The 18192-nt window shown below is 41.8% G+C and overlaps 1 protein-coding gene across 1 annotated transcript; it reads right to left on the bottom strand.

The window, feature by feature from the left end:
* Positions 1–1886: 1886 nt before the first annotated feature.
* LOC131228034 (3-oxoacyl-[acyl-carrier-protein] synthase II, chloroplastic-like) lies at positions 1887–14963 on the bottom strand. Its single transcript, XM_058223866.1, has 13 exons — positions 14306–14963; positions 12674–12879; positions 11256–11459; positions 10289–10399; positions 10108–10203; positions 8928–8973; positions 8040–8119; positions 7414–7482; positions 7061–7145; positions 5535–5689; positions 5146–5226; positions 2585–2644; positions 1887–2302 (listed from the first exon to the last, which is right to left on the bottom strand). Exons 1-13 carry the CDS (start codon positions 14661–14663, stop codon positions 2186–2188), a joined length of 1668 nt encoding a protein of 555 aa, XP_058079849.1. The 5' UTR covers positions 14664–14963; the 3' UTR covers positions 1887–2185.
* Between the last annotated feature and the right edge of the window lie 3229 nt (positions 14964–18192).

The following is an 18192-nucleotide window of genomic DNA, read 5'->3' as shown; positions in this document are numbered from 1 at the left end:
ATTGCAGATTCCATTTTCAGTTAGCCGCATGACGAGAGATATTGACCGTGCAAGGCGCAGACACTATGCAATGATGTGGCATGCACCGTTCAGAGTTCATATTGTGCCACCTGGCCAGGCAGCGATGATGCCATGCACTGGCCACTGCATTGCTATCGACCAGGCACATTTGGAAATTGGGCTTGAAAATCTGGATCGTTGCTTCATTGTAGCCATTAATTTACTTTGATAAAGGCTCTAAAAATGCCCCAACGGACGGTTTGCATGCACATTATAGGTCCCACATGTGTTGATGGGTGAATCTTGTTTCTTTATACATTAAAAATTTTTTAAATAAATAAATAAAAAGGTATGTTCCTCGAGGAGTCCCAAGTTACAATTCAAGGACTGATTGTGCATGACATCTGACCCATCTGCTGGGCCGCCTCACCACAAAAGGGACGGCCCTCCAAAATTCAACCAACCATCATGTAAGCTACCATGTCGATGTGGTGGTGTTTTGGACAGTCGTACATTTGTTTTCTCTAGTGCAGCACACCGAAAACATTGCCTGCCCCATCCGTAGAAAACGAAAAAAAAAAAGAAAACAACAACAACAACAATAATAATAATAATAATTCTGAATTCATTTGGTGGCCCACACGATTGGTTGGATCGGACAACCTAGTGGGCCCCACGCTCATCAGCTGTACAAATCTTCTTCTGCGATGAACTTGTAGGGGAACAAGCCGCATCCTCGAGCGAGCATGATCAGTGGCAGGCCCACCATAACTATGACTCAGTCCAGAAGGCCACAGACGCCATCAGCGGCACTATAAGCAGGAAGGAGAGCTCTTTTTAATGTAATAAGAAGAATATCATGTTTCGAGGCAACCGTAAAGAGAATTGAATATTTCATGTTTCGCTCCAGAATTGGAGACGACAAGCCATGAACACTCGACAATTCTCTTGTGGGCCACATATCAGCTGCTGTATAAAACAATCGTCGCTGATCAAGGACACATCTGCCACAGGCTTGCCATCAGGCAGCGGAATGTGAAAACAGCCTCTGATCCAGACTCGGCGTGAGATCTCAGTCGGATGCTTGAGCCTAGTACAGGTGGGCCAGTAAAGGAACATGCAGTGTAAGGACATTTGGGGGGCAGATTGCCTCCTACCGTGATGTATGGGTCTTATACACACCGTCCATCCTTTTTTCTTTTTTTTCTTTTTTCTTTTTTTTCCGTATCATTTTAGGTTCTAAGCCCAAAAATGATGCAGATTCAAGGCTCAAGAGGACTACACAACGGCGATAAAACTCTTAACAGTCAATAACTTCTCAGGGGCGACAGAAAAGTTTTGGATGGAGCTGATATTTGTGTTTTCTCTTCATCGAGGTCTATGTAACTTTATGAATAGTTGGGATGACAAATATACATCACGGTGGGCCCTATAAAAGTTTCAACAGTGAGAATCATTATCACCGCCGTTTCCTGTGTTGTGGTCCACTTGAGCCTTGGGTCTTCCTCATTTTTGGGCTTATACCCTAAAACGATACAAAAAAAGGATGGACGGTGTGCATAAGACCCATACATAACGGTGGCCACTCAAAGCTCCTGCCCGTTCCCAGCTGGAGACAGGGTTGTATGATACAAGGGCCTCTACCAGTGCAAGTGCCATTGGCATTGTGACTTCCCATTGGTGGAAAAAGCAGTGGGAAAGAATGTAGGGGGGCTCACTTCCATGAGGGCCCACCAGACGAACAATCTTGATCCCTGAAAGGTCCCAGTCAAGCCACCACTGCAGAATGATGTCCCAAACAAATTCAGATCAACCCAAGCATCTAAGGGGTAGCTCAAACCGCATCATGTCCAATTTAATGATCAAATGAAACAAATGGCCCAAAATCGACGGAAAATGCTGGCATCTAATCACCAGCTATTGGGTTTCTAGATGATTTCATTTCCCACCCTTTTTTCCCATTCTTTTACAGAGTTACAAGTCTAATCCCTACCTTCGTATCTCTAACATGTAAATCTCTATCAAACAAGAAGAGAAGATGGGCTTTTAAAGAAAAAGAAAAAAAACTGTACTGGGCACCACCCACAACCCAAACTTTGGGCTCGTTGCTTCTCATACATCCGACAAATCAATACAGGCAAAATGATTACAATGCTTGAACCATGGTCGGAGGTTGTCACCATACTCACTTGTATGGTACAAACAGGATGGAGGAATTGTGGCCACCGAAACCAAATGAATTAGATAGTGCGACTTTGATATCCAGCCTCTCCTTTTTGGGGCCCACCAGCACGCTCCGGTCCTGCATCCAAAAGCCGTCAACGTCATCCAAAAACAAAGATTATAGGTACATTTGGGCATTTGCTGGTCCCAAGGCTGATAGATTAAGGAGACCATTCACACAATCCGAATTGGAGGTGGGAAAGGCCAGCTTATCGCAGGTTCGGGGCACCAGACAACAACCATGTTTGGTAAACATGGGAAGCCTCACTAACCGCAATTTGGTGGCCCACCCAAACACTACCTAAATGTAGAAGAGAGGAGAAAATAAAGTTTTTAAAAAATAAAAAAAACAAAAACATACCACGCCTTCCTCAGGGTTTTCTAGATTGATATTTGGATGAACCCAACCTGTCCGAATCGCCTACATTTGTAAATTCAGAATCAGAATGAGTGAATTCAATATCCACACCCACCAATGGGTTGGAAAACAAAAGAAAAGGAAAAAAGAAAAAATAAGATGGGTGCAGCGAAAGCATTAATACAAATGCATAGCATGTACATGTGCAAGTGCATGAGCCCGTGCACGCAAACACAGTATTCTAGATGTTCTATTCTCGGCAACTAACTGTTCTTGCTGTGGCAATTCTAATGTGATGCTACTGATGCATTGAACACGCTACCATAGAAGGCAGTATTGTATGGCAGTGCATGTGGTCCACTTTTGTCCCTTGAAGGTCGTCTTCTGTGTGTTTGTGTGTGGTCCACTTCATCCCATTGAAGATAATACGGTGTACGTGCGTGCGTGCCCGTTCATCTCATTGAAGGTTGTACTGTGTATAGGGTTACAACATGACCCGAACCTGATTGACCCAACCTGAGTCCGGGTTGGGTTTTTCCAGCTCCTTGAGTTGGGAGATGCCAACTCAATTTGAAATTTGGGAAATACCAACACAAGTGTAGGGCCGGGTTAGCTTGAGTATAGACAAATTTGGGTTGGGTTCAGGTTGGGAACCTCAGGTTGGGATTTGGGTCAGATCAGGTTGGGTTGTGAGTTGAGTCCTCTTGAGGTTGGGTCAGCTGCTCTCAATGTTGAACCTCAACCTGACCCAACCTGCCCAAGTTGCAACCCCAACTCTGTGGGCACGTGCAGGTTCCATTTTCATCTCATTGAAGGTTGCACTGTGTGGTCCACTCCATCCTGTTGAAGGTTGTACTGCACGTGTCCTACTGCGTGCGTGCGGTCCACTTTCATCCCATTGAAGGGCTGGGCATGTATGTGTGTTCCATCTCATCGCATTGAAGGTCGTATTCTGTGTGTGGTCCACTTTCATCCCATTGAAAGCCAGGCATGTGTGCATGTTCCACTTCATCCCGTTGAAGAAGTTCACATTGTGTGCATGTGTGGTCCACCTTAATCCCATTGAAGGCCAGGTGGGTGCGTTCCACTTCATCCCATTAAAGGTCGTATGGTAAGCGTGTAGTCTGCTTTCATCTTATTGTAAGGCCAGGCATGCATACGAGTTTCTCTTCATCTCATTGAAGATTGTAGTGCGTGCCTGTGTTCCCATTGAAGGCTGGGTAGGCATGTTCCACTTCATCCCATGTAAAAGACCTGTTCTCTCCCTCTGCCCTCGTGTTTTAGAAAAATGAGATTCCCTTCATCCCATTGAAGGTTGTGCTGTGCTCGTGTGGTACACTTAATCCCATTGAAGATCGTATTGCATGTGTTCCCCACTTCATCCCATTGAATGCTGTACTGAGTGTGTCCGTGTGGTCCGTTTCATCCCATTTAAGGCTGGGCATCCATGTGTGCACCCTTTCATCCAATTGAAGGTCGTACTGTGCGGGTGTGGGTGTGTGGCCCACTTCATCCCACTGAAAAACACATGTTCCCTCCCTCCACCTTTGTGTTTTAGAAAAATGGGGTTCCCTTGTAAAATGGGCCCCACCAATGGGTGGTCATGTAGAGATGTGAAAAGCACACCATCTACCCCTCCCGAGCATCTCCCCAGTCACCATTAGCAACGAACGGTTGCCCTGCAACTCAGCTTACCCTTCAATTGGAGTTCACCCATCGGCTCATTGATCATGATTCATGAGTTCAAAAAGATAGTGCTAAATGCTGCAGTATATATTACACAAAGCATGCTGTGTCAGATAATCTATCATGAGCTTCACAAGACAGGCTTGCCCCTTCTACACCACGTGGCAATCAATACCTTTCAACTAGTGGGCCCAGCCAGATGGCAAAAATCCGAGTTGATTAGAGGTCCTCTTTGTCCACGTGTGTGGTTGGAAATCTACAATCATTTCGAGCACACATCAGTACGGACAGTGACTAGACGAGGATCTCTGGTCAATGAGGATTTTTCCATGTGAACCATCAATGTTGGGACCTATATCAACGGTCCGGATCACCATGTGGTGAGGCAGGTGGGTACAACTCACCATATCCCAACTACATGTGCATGCGCACACGCACACACGCTGGGGCTTTATCTTTTGAATCTGGATCCATCTTCCAATGATCTTCTCAACTTGTGTGGTAGCACAACGAACATATCTCTTAACCTCAACTATCTCTAACCTTTTGAAATTTGGTTCTTTGGCTTCGAAAATGGCTGGTCACCATAACCCTTTGTGTAATATTTTCAGGCATTCACCATCCAAGGGGAGGCCTACCACAAAAATGGTTTGAATCATTGGGAAAAAAAAAAACCCAATTCCAGTAGAAAAAGGCCCGATGTATACATTGCAATACATCAGGATGTATTAAAACTTTGAATGATCTTGAAATCCATGCATTTCATTATTTCAAATTCCAAATGCAAGAAAAATGAGGATCATCTACCCTTTTAGAAAACTGGTAAAAGTAAATGCACTGTATAAATCCATAAATTAGGTTTATTTTATTTTATTTACCTGTACGGTCGCAACAGCTTCCACAGCTCCAGCTGCTCCTAATAGGTGACCAATCATGGACTTTGTAGAGTTCACCCTCAGCTGCAAAGATAGGTAATCTTATTCACATTCATTAACAGAGATTTTGCTGACCTACAGAAACCTCTATACACAACCTAACTGTGCACAAGGTGGAGCCCACCTTGAATATGACCAGTCGAAAAGATTATGTCAGTCAACTCATCAGGTGGGGTCCAATCTCCACATTGTGGACTACTGGATTCTTCTTTTTTAACCATTTCATTGACTTCATAGGTGTGGGGCCCGCCTGATTAGATGACCATCATGACCTTTGGTTTGAGGCCAATCAGGTAGGATACAACAAAGTTGACCAAAGGCAACCACGTTACCTCAGGATTCTGGCCAAAACAACGAGTAAGAGCTTGATACTCTTTCAGGTCACCAGATGGTGTCGAAGTAGCATGGGCATTTACATAGTTCACATCCTCTCTAGCTACGCCGGATTGAGACAAGGCCTTCTCTATGCAGAGAACCACACCTGTCCCTGATTTACAAATGGGAGAAATGAGAGCCGTCATCATGATTTGAAGGCATATAAAAAGATGAATTATGGCAAATTTAGAAAAAGAAGAAAGAAAATTTTCTAAATTATGGAAGAAACTTACAAATAAGAGAATTTGAAAAATAATTACATTATTGGAACAGTGAACGAAGGATTATATGATCTTTGAAGAGATCAAAATCAGGCCTATGGTTCAGTAATCCAGATCATTGGTCTGTTGGGCCCCATCATCAATGGACCGTGCCCCAGAACTCCACACAATTGGACAATCCTAACCTTTCACCTTGCAGCCCGCAATAGACAGTCAAGTGAAAAAGACCCAAGATTGGTCGGTTGGTTAGACATTCCAATCTTGGAGATTTTCGGGGCATGGTCTGCCCACAGCAGGGCCCAACAAACCAGCAGTCTGAATCATTGCAGCGTGGCTGCACACTTGTATGTATCAAAAACCCAATTTTACTAAGGATATCTTCAAGTCAAGGATAATCTAATCCTCTCCGAGAAATATCCGAAATCATCTCTCAAAAACTGTTCGCACATAACCATTTTTTTATCTATGCCTTGCCATGGAGCTCCGCCAAGAAAATTAATGCAAGCTGGATTCAATCTTAAGTCTTCATGGCACATTCAGTCACCAATGTACAAGATCCAGACCATTCATCAGGCAGGTCCCTCCCTGAAAATTTCTTGACAAAAATATCGGCCCGGTCCACTCACCAGGCAGGCCACAGATGTATGACTAAACTGGACAATTATGATAGGTCAGCCATCCACAATTCAACCAGCACATGTAGCCCACCTGACACTATGACAGCAGACTGGCCTTGTTATTGGGCTAGAGATTTGCCCGGCAATATCTTGCAAACACTTAACATCAATCCTCTTCGCACTTGCACAGAAAAGATTGCAGTGACTATAAAAAACAAGAGAGGCTGAATTCCTTGTTTGGAACTTCCCTGTTGTGCATTGAGTTTGTACATGTGTGGCCCACGGGTGGTTTATTCAAGCCACTGATCTGCTGGCCCCTATCATGAATGGACCATGTCCCCCTATCCCCCAAGTCGCAAGATCATAGCCATTGTATATCTGGTCCGTCCTCCATTTAATGTTGATTGTCAGTGCATTCTTCTTAACCACGTATTTGCGTGTCGTGTCAACAATGGAAATGTTAGATTCAACAGAGGAGATTTTTTGGGCATGGTCCATCCATGAGGGGGCCATCGGATCAATGGCTTGGATAAACAAACAATTACCCACATGTACAAACCCATTGAAAAAACAGGAAAGTTTTCGGCATAAACAGGGACATTGGCATCAAAAGAAGATCGAAAGTTCTGATTTAATATAATATACCATCAGGGTGAGGCTCGGTCATGTGATAAGCATCACAAGTGAAGCTTCCACCAAGAAACTCCGCATATATGTTTGCTCCTCTTTTCTATACAATCCAAAGGAATTACCAAAAAAAAAAAAACAAGAAGGAACAAAAGTAACAATTAAAAAAGGAGAAAAAAAAAAAGTTGAGAAAATATGACATGAATATTAATTGTTTGCATGGTTTTTGGACATGGTGACTCGTTCGATCTCAAATCAAATTGTGAGTCTTGAGTCTGATTCAACTTGGACAAGCTGCAGGGCTTGTCTCAGTCTTAAAATCATGGACGTTTGTCATTGTGTAAATCCTGAACCGATGCTCATGGACAAACCTTGGCATGTTCTAGTTCTTCTAAGAGTAGAACGCCGGCTCCTTCCCCCATAACAAATCCATCACGATTCTGTCAACCACACAACAGCACCAATGTCAAAGTAGACAAGCATACAGGCAGATCACACCATTAAATGCAATTCAGTAGGGTGAAATTCAATATTCAAATAGGGATTATAGGGTACTGTTCAGTGAATTCTGTACCTGTGGGGTCCATGGTACAGTTATCAGATAGGACGATAATGGGCCTTCGTTTGTGGCATACAAATAGACCGTCGAGAAAATCAATGCAGTAATGGTTGCATTCAGTGGAAGAAAATGCCAAATATCAAAATACTAGCATCCTCTGATGCAGAGATTCTGGGTTGTATCTAGGGGTGTCAGTGGGCCGGGCTCAGGCCTGCAAAATCAGAATTTTGAATAGGGTCGGCCTGACAGCCTGGCCTGAAACAGTTCATAATCCGGGCCAGGACCAACCCTAGGCACTGCCCATTGACAGCCCTAGTTGTATCCCACCCACAGTGGGACTTGGTTCATAAGACCAGCAGTTTGGATCAAGCCATCGGGCCCCGCACATCTGCTATGGTCCTATAACTACAAAACAAAGGCAAGGTCATCGATACATACAATATCCCAAGGGCGTGAAGCTTTCGTTGGATCATCATTTCTCTGTGAAAGAGCTCTACATGCTACAAAACCGCCTAGGCCTGCACCAATATGGCTAGCCAAAATTATCATATGAAACAAGAACACTGCATTTTATAAACAACTGCCACAAGTGCCGGGCACACATCAACACATCCACTTGGAAAGACCCTTTCTTCTTTTTTTACTTGCATTTGAGAAGTATTTAAATCTGAGAAATGCTCACGTTGGACCTGTTGGACAATAAACTGCCATCCACCCAGTGGATAACTTCCAAACTATATATCATGTGCCGGCGACATCCACTCCGTCCCATAGGTTACCCCACCATGAGGATCACCTTGTTCAAAAATCAGCCCCATCCACTCATCAGCTAGGCCATACCATAGGATAAAAAAAATGTAAAAGCCATTGATAAAGCACAAAATACAAGTGTGGCCTGCTCAATCAGTGGATGGGGCTGATTTTTGCACAAGGTGATCCTCATGGTGGGGCTGACCAATTGGACGGGTTGGATACCGCACACATGTGACATGTTGAAAGTTATCTGCTGGATGGATGGTAACTTATCGTCCAACAGGCTGGATGTGAGCATTTCCCTTCCCTTTAAATGCTTCTTGTAATTAGTTTAAGCAGATACGTTTTTATATATCTTATACATTATATATAAAGTAAATTTTGTATAATTATACATTTTTTGTTATCATCACATGTTCGTAAAAATATGTGTATCGGATCTTTCAGGGTCCGAGTCTAACACCTTGCACCTTGTGTTTGTGTAAGACACCAACAACCATGTCATGTCCACATCCAAACTATGAATTTCAGAAAGTCATAGCCTATTTAGAATGATAAAGGTACAACAATTACCAATAGGTATGATTGCTGCATCGGAGCCCCCGCACAGCATCACATCCTGCAAGCATTCAATCCAACTAAGAATCTATGGTGCAAGGTAAAGAGGAAATATACAACCTCTGATAGAACATTTTCTCAGCGCAGCAAATTATACATGTGGGTCTCACCTGCTGGTGATCAAAATCGTTCATACAGTGGGAACCATGGTAGATGGAAGGTACCACAAAAATCACCCCCTTCTAAATGCAAATCATTATTGTAATTGCCGATTTTTCATCAAATGGCAAGGATCATCTGATAGGATAGACATTGGGTCATGGCCATCAAATGATAGGCTGGGCTCACAAGATTAATGTCTTAGGCTACCCAAAGGTGAGCCCGCCATCCTTGTTGGGTTAGAAAAAGAATGTTCTTTTCCTTGGAGACAAATGTTCCAGGGCTCCCAGGGCACTGTAAGTTATAGTGCTCCTAGTTGCCTCTGGATACTTAGGCAATCTACTCCAATGAAGTAGATTGCTCATTATGTTCAAAGCTCATTTCATGGGCTATCATGCAAACCTCACACTGTTCTGAGAATCCTAACCATATGATCAACGGCATTTATCGATGGTCAGGATCGTTCACACAAAATAGGTCCCATGAACAAGTTGATCCATGTATCAGTTAGAACCCTTCATGGATTGCTTATTATTGTAAAGAATAGTTTTTGTTTGGCAATCTTAACCATCCCAACAAGGATTGGAAAGAGGATGGTTACCAAAAAAAAAAGGCCACGTTAAGGGTGGATCGGATAATCTGATCAGTGTGATTTTTGCATGGTTGCCCATGAAATGTCTTATGGACTTATTTTATTTTATTTTATTTTTACACACACACGCACACCCCCACACACTCACGCCGTAGTGGGCTTTCACCACCAATGGATACTCGAACCCTTGACCGGGTGTTGAAACTCCCGAGAGTCTACCACCCGAGCAAGAGCAAGGATCCAAATGTCTTATGGACTTAATAGACAGTTCAGATCAGCGAATGAACTGTCCAAATGACCTAATGCAACTAGAAGCACTAATGCTTTAACAGCACTGGAGCATTTCTCTTCTTCAGAAAACCATCTATATAATAACTCAAAGGTAAAAGTAATTTTACTTTTGAACAAAGGGCCGCCTAGAGATGAGAAAGGTGTGGTACTTACAGCTTCACCTCTTATAATATGATTTGCCGCATTCAATATGCAAAAGTTGCTTGTTGCGCAAGCCGTTGAAATTGAGTAATTTGGCCCCATCCATCCCTGCATTCCAGACATCAAATTAAATTACAGGGTTAAAATATTACCCTAAATTGTAGCTTTCCATAAACAGTTGAAGTTGGTGTACCAGATCCATTGCAAGCATTGCCGATCCCATATTAGTAGTTGCAAAAGGCACACAAAAGGGATTCATCTTCCTATATGAGACCCTTAACGCTTCTATTGCATCATTGAAAACCTGTTCAAAGTATAATCAGCAGCCCAATGATTGAGATTAACTGAGAAAAGATTGCGCAAAAAAAAATTAAAAGAGATGCTCCACCGTGCTCAGAACACTATAACTTATAGTGCTCCTACTTGCATTGGACACTTAGTCCAATCCACTGATCTAGACCGTTCATCAGGTCCAGCACACATTTCATGGGCTAGCATGCAAATATCAATACTGATTGGACAAATCGCGACCATTTGACCAACAGCCTTTAATATAGATTGGTCAAGACCATTTACACAAAAATAGGTCCAACCAACAATTTAATCCATCTGTTCGTTAGGGCCCATCATGGATTGCTTATGTTTCTAGAGAATCACTTCTGTTAGGCAATCATAACCATCCCATCCATGGAATGGAAATGTGATGGCTATAGAAAAAAGGCCAAATCAAGGATGGATTGGATCAGTTGATTTAGTGTGATTTTGCATGGTGGCCTGTGAAATGCATCATGGACTTGATGGACAAACCAACCAATTAGAATACCCAAGTAAATCAATGCAACTAGGAGCACTAATAGTGCTCTAAAAGCACTGGAGCATTTCTCAATTCTAAAAAGGAAAAGTGCCTATGACATGGTTAAAAGACACTCAGCGAATCGACGCTGAGTCAAGTTGTGATCACCCAAGTCGGTTACTTAGGGTATCAACCCAAAGCAGTTCCAATTGAGTCAAGGTTTAAAACCACAGCCTACGATGCACAAGGTTTAAAATGAATATCAAAGTGCATGTAAAAGTCCTCGTGCACTTAAATATTGATGGAAACAAACTGTCATTGTGTTGAAATTTCGCCTTTAAATCTACGAAATTGCAAAAATGTATACCTTCATTCCCCCCATTGCAGAACCAATCAGAACTCCACATTTCGTTTTGTCTAACTCATTCATGACCTCTTCTGTAATTCCACCGTCCGCCAATGCTTTCTTGCCAGCAATAAGCATGTAAAGCATGAATTTATCCATCCGCTTAGAGAGCTTTGGCGCGACCAATCCATCCGATGAGAATGATTTGATTTCCCCAGCAATTCTCTGCAGAAAAATCAAGTATCACGAACTGCAAGATTGCTTGCAATCTATGGAGCATGACCCTGTTAACCTAAGCATCAAACATAAGATTAAACCATTTCGTCTAAGAGGAATTACATGGCCCTAATGCATCAGGACTAAATGTCCCATACAAGTGAGCCCCTGGTTTGGTGACCAAGTTCATTGATCTGATGCTCCCTAATAGTGTCCAATTTATAGAATATATCAACCAATATATATATATATATATATATATATATATATATATATATATCCAATATACTGTGCTATTTGCAATATTTTTCTTATATATTGTCAATATATTCTGGCAAATATCACAAATATTTCAACTAAAACCAGCAAAAATCAGCAAAGATCAGAAAAAGGAAAAACAATATTTAGGCCATGCTTTAACAAGTAACAACTTAACCTGAGTTGTTTCGCATCAAAACACAATTTTTTTGGAAAATCGTGATCGAAGAGGGAAATCGGAGCACATCAAAAGTTTTATTGAAAATTTTGCCATTTTCCTAAAGCTTCTCCAATGTTTCCCTCAAACTGCAATACCTTATGTGATGCATGAAATATTTCCCAATCTCTCCAACAATATTTCCATATGCTCGAAGTGTGTGATACAGTGTCATATTGATACTTTGAAAACTGCTCCCCACAGTGGATGTGGAATGCCTTCAAACATTTCCAGATTGGAAGACAGCAGCCATCTAATCTTTAGTGCCTGTTTGGATGAACCGTCTGAAAGAGCCTGAGGTCTAAACGCCATTCTCATCCAAAAAAAGCTGACCTTGTGCATTTCGATGCACTTTGCGAACATCTGTTTCATCTCCCGCATGAAAAGCTAAAACTCTGACTTGACAAAATTGGTTTTTGCCTAGTCAACCAAAAAAGCAGAGCTTGAAACCTCCTTTTTTGGAAACCCCCTTTGAGGAAGTGTGTCCAAATGGACCCTTACCTTAGCCTTTTTTTCCTCTAAAGTGTCGTTGTATCTTTTCTTAACTGTCAGTTTGTAGGCCACTGATTGAAGGCTAATGCCTTAGGGTCACATCCATAGTTGGGCACATTAGATAAACGGCCTGGATCACAGAAGCATCAGCACTTTCAAGGACTGGAATATCAGCGAGGCATACGTCCTGATGCATCGAGGGACCCAATAGTTCATATGCAAACCTATTATAGTAGAGGTGGATTGTAAAATGTACCGTTGGAAAGTGGGCACAGTCAAATGCTTCGATCTCACTTATACCACTGACTCCCTCAAGAAGGTTATTGTAGAACACATCTAGCTCGTGACCTACGGGGGTCACCACACCCATCCCTGTCACAACAACCCTCCTTCTCCTTGTCAGCGGTCTCTTCTTTGCAGAGACTTCCTTCGCAGGCTGAACAGCTACATTCATTGCTTTTCCTGCAGCAACAATAATTGAATTAACCAAAGCCAACCACTCGGCATATACACATCTACAGAAAAAAACGAGCCATAACAGCCCTGTTACAGTCCAGAAACAGTTTTTTTCAAAAAATAAAAAGGGTTACAGCCCACATCATAACAGTAATGGCGGTGGCTGTTACGGCCACCATACTGTTATGGAACACCTTGATGAAGGCAGTTCACACACTCACACACACAGAGATTCCATGGTGGGAAAACATTAAAATTCACAATGTGAGGTACCATTGAAATCAAATACAGACCTGACTAAATCAATTACTCATTGTAGGAGAGAGATTCTGTAGTGGGAAAACATTAAAATTCACAATGGGAGGTACAATTGAAATCAAATACAGACCTGCCTACATCAATTTGAAATCAAATGTAGACCTGACTAAATCAATTACTCATCATTTGGGGGGGGGGGGGTTGGTCACTCAAACAACTCCATGACTAGAAAAAGCCAAAAATAGACTGTTGCAATCCAATTCAGATAAGAGAAAGCAAATCCGAATAACTATAAAAACACCACAGAGCACACCAGTTGAAATCACAGCCTCTGGTTACTACATATTTCAATCTAAAATCTTGGTGTCTTCTCTAAAACCATAATAACAAAAACTTGAACAAAACCCACTAAAATAGCCCACATGAAAAGGATATTGCAGTCTGGCTACTCACACAAAACAGAGTACAAAGGAAATCATGATCTCTTCTGCTTACATTCATGGTAAAATCTGGGTGTCTCTAAGACCATAATTAAAATCATAATTATATTAAGCTTTATTCAATCGCTAAACAGATCATTATGACATACCCAAATGAAAAAAAAAAAAAAAATGAAATCATAAAACCACTAAAATATCAAATGATTAAATACATAAAGTAACTAAAAACTCAAGAACCCAAAAAGAAAAACAAGAAAAACACCAAAGAAAATGAAATTGCAACTAGTGTATTCAAGAAAACACTGCAAAACACACAATCGAAAACAGAAGCCCTTCAGATTGAATGCATCAATCTAAAATCCGCAGACCACCTAAACAATGATTAACATAACTAATTACATGAATTTAGCTTCATTCAGTCATTAAACCAATCACTACCCACATACCCGAATAAACTGCTCTAATTGAAAAACAAATCCAGTACCAGAAAATCCAACCAACTTCATGCAAGAAAATGAAATTGCAATCCCATTACTCGTGCAAATACAACACGCCGTACAATCAAAATCTTGATCTTTTCTCATCACATCCATCGATCTAAAATCTGGTTGTCTCAGAAAAAAAACCAGTTAAAATCACCAATTACATAAACAAATCTAAATCCAATCAGTAAAACCATTTTGACTGCGCACATCCAAATCTAAAGAACAAAATGATCAAATTCAAATAATTACCTGCAGCCCCCACTCGATTCATCCGCCTTTCCCGGCGAGTGGTGCCCACCTTCGATCCAAACAGCGAGAATCCAACCTCGCCAAACAGTGACGAGCCCTTCGAGCTATAATACTCCTCGCACGGCTCAAATGCGAGGCAGGAGCTCATCAGCCCCTGGAGACTCGATCCGCAGAATGTCGACATCAGGTCCCTGGGGCAACGATCGGCCCTCTTCTTCCTCCTAGCCCGCCGGCTCAGCCTTTCCGAGTACGGGAACGCGGAGGACTGTCGGATCGATAGGTCCTTCTCGCAGGCGACGGACATGCAGGCGGCGACGAGCCAGGTGCAAAGAGGAGAAGCGACGCAAGAGGCCGGCATTTGAGAAGGCGAGAGAAATACCCAATAGAGGAGATCGAAAACCCAGATGAGGAATCGAAAACCAGATGGAAACGAGAGAGGATTTGAGGGTTTCGAGAAATGGGGTTTTAATGGCTGGAAATGGGAGGGTCTGGTCTAGCAAGAAGATGGGTATTGATGGGTTTTTAGAGGGGGAGAAGATGGTGGGGTTGGAATGGACAGCAGGAGAGGGACGAGAAAGAGAGATGCTATCGAACGGTGGAGATTCTCCGTGGACAGAGAACGACAGGTGCAGAGAGAGAGAGTACAAAAGAAGAGGATCTCTGACCCCGAAAATTAAAAATATATAAATGATATAAAAAAATGCATAAAGATTCGCAAGAGAGATTTTTTTTTTAAAGAAGTGAATACCGGCACACGTGTAGAGATCGGAACACGTGTGTGAGGTTTCTAACGTCTTTAGACGGGGCTCAGCTTGAAGTGCGATGACTCCTTAATCAGGTGGGCCTTGTCTGTACCTTGAATGTTGACTTTGATTTTGTTTTTGGGCCGTTGAGATCTATCATACATGTGTGGCCCTTTTGATCTTTATAATGGAATGATTTAAGCTTCATGGTTGTTTTAATGTACGGATCACATGAGGAATGGACTGGATATCTCACATGATTCTACAGTTGACATCTGGATCGCGATTCATCTTGTCAATATCTACTCGCGCGAATTTCTTTAGCATTTATGAAACAGACGAATGAAACTTTTCGGGTGTGCGTTGGTCACCACTTGGTTAAGTTGTGGTGTCTTCTTTTCTGTACACGTGTCAAACATGCACGCTAATCCAGACCGTCCAAATGGTGAGTCCTTTTGTGTATGGAGAATATCCAGAAATTTTCTCTAACAATCCAACTGGCAATGATAAATGGACGGTTCAAAGTGAATTGGTAAATGGTACAAATCCAACCAGACATTTTATTTTTTTTAATTGCGTTCTGTCATCTCAGTTTTAAGCCATTCTACATCCACGAGGCAGATCACATTTTGGACGGTCATGATAGATCTTGTATAACACGCTCTTAAAAAGTGGTGATAAACTATCACCATAGCCTTGATACGTTTTTTTGGATTTTTTTTAATTTTAACTTGTGCTTCTGTCGTAAAAACAACAATACGAAAAGCCATCTAATGGCTACTCGCGAGAGTAGCCATCCGGCATGGCAGGTGTGTGAGATTGATCGGGTCCATTCATAGTGTATCCAACGGTGTACATTCCGTGGCCGGCAGTTTAAGCGGACTTGTCTCATTTTCATATGCTCCACACGTGTAACTCATATTGGCCCTACATCTTATTCGTTTTAAACCATCGAATTTTTCAGTGTGGCCCACCTGATGATCAGATGATCAGATTAGACGCGGCATGTGGACGAATGGAAAAAAAAAAAGAAAATGGACTATTCACGTGTTATACGAGGTGCCACTGTGGCACGTGTGGGAGAGCAGGAAGCCTACTCGCGCTAATACCCATTCCATTTTTCACCAAATTACACAAATCTCCAGCTTCCACTGTGCGTTTGCCGCACATAATACAAATTTCTGCCAACCATTCCCTGGTCCACTTTGTAACATGCATGCGAACCCGGACCGTCGATAAGGTGGATCCTACTCTGTACGGCTCACGGACCAAAAATGATAATGTTCCAAGGATCTTAGCAGTAGGATGGTGTCCATTAAATGAACGGTTGTAAAGAAGAATATCAGCAGTCCCATTTGACAGGAGAAATCAGATGGTTTTTTGCTCATCTACTCGTCATCAATGGTGGGCCGACGATTTGGACGGTCTGGATTGTTTTGCATGTATGCCGGATGCATCACATGCAAGTTGCCACAGCCAATGTTTGTGGTAACTAACACACTGGAGCCTATCTGACACCACTCCAGCCAGAGTGCGTGTTTACCACTGTTTAAGGGGAATGACCCACAGTTGCTAGTGGGCCATCAAGATGGAGTCTAGCATGAAAATCTCTAATTAGATATCTCAACCATCCAATTGATGGCCACAAAATGGTGGGGTAGAAAGTAAAACGGCCAGGCAACGTGAGGCGGGTAGCGGATTCGGTCAGGCCGTGACTGCGGGCGACCTTGATGTAAGTGATGTTTGCTGTGAAATATGTTGGAAAACATTTTTAAAAATAATTTAAATAAATAAATAAAACCGAGAGAAATTTATTATTTTTAGCAAAGGCTTAATCACGTATAAATAAAGTATTTTTAAAGTGTGATTAGCCCGTTGGGTCACAGGCAATTTGATTACAAGATAAGACAAGCTTTCTATCTATATCATATGAATGGTATATTTAAAATTATTTTTAATACAGCTGATCATCTGTCTAACAAGCTAAATTAGCAGTCATCTAATAATACTCTTAAAATGAGAAAATTTTTGGTGAGATCTATTAAAATTAATTTGTTTTGAAATGGAATAGTCCAGTCTTATATAGACACAATAGAAGTGGACTATTAACAAGTAGTCATTAATACTTCAGAATGTTTGTAAAATGTTTTTTAACCACCGATTTTAATTTTGAGGCATTTTAAATCATTGGATCAAATGATATAACTAAATCATTAAATCCCATCCATTTTCAAACCATTATGGCTTTTAAGGTTGCTAGTCTTCTGATAATGGCTGGTCGTTTCAAATCCATAAATTTGACCGTTCTCTGTAATTTATAAAAATCAAGCTTACCTCACACCCCCACACCACAAATACACCGTCTTACAATGGTTCGCCTAAGGTCATGAGGGAGCGTTTACTCTACAACATGACGTGCACATATAAAGTGCAAAGTGTGTCATCTAGTGTCACTAAAGCCAGTATAGTCACATTACCATATTGCCCACACCCTGCGCCCACACCTGTGCTCGTGCCAGAACCCAAGCACAAGCATGCGCAACCTATCAAAATATCTTTTTTACTTGATGCTATGACTAAAGAAATACCGCACTTTTCGTTTAAAAATTTCGACAACATCCTTTTAGCAGGAAAATAAAAATTTCAAATATTCTATTTTTTTCAAAACCAAATTTTCAACAGATGCATGTCCACACTATCCATCCATTTTTCAAGCTCGATTTAAAGCATGATCCCAGAAAGAAGCGTATCCAAATCTCAGGTGGACCACAGTGCTACACCAAGTCACACCACAATGTTTATTTGCCATCCAACCTGTTGATAAGGTCATCACACCTAGGATCAAAGGAAGACACAAATACCAACTTGATCCAAAACTTTTGTGGCCTATAAAAAGATTTTAATGATGGGCATTCAATCTCCATTGTTTCCTATGGTGTGGTCCACCTGAGAATTTGATCTACTTCATTTTTGGTATCATAATTTAAAATGAGCCTACAAAACAGATGGACAGATTGGATATACAGTGAATACATCAAGGTGGCCCCCACCTTGATGGCAAGACCGAACCCACTTCGGAGGTGAATTGGCGCAATCAAACGATCTGAATCGTTCGATCAGTGTGCTTCGAGCTACAGTATCAAA

This window comes from Magnolia sinica, chromosome 15, assembly GCF_029962835.1.
Source record: "Magnolia sinica isolate HGM2019 chromosome 15, MsV1, whole genome shotgun sequence".
In the NCBI taxonomy this organism is placed as follows: Eukaryota; Viridiplantae; Streptophyta; class Magnoliopsida; order Magnoliales; family Magnoliaceae; genus Magnolia; species Magnolia sinica.
This window is presented reverse-complemented; position numbering and strand designations above follow the sequence as displayed.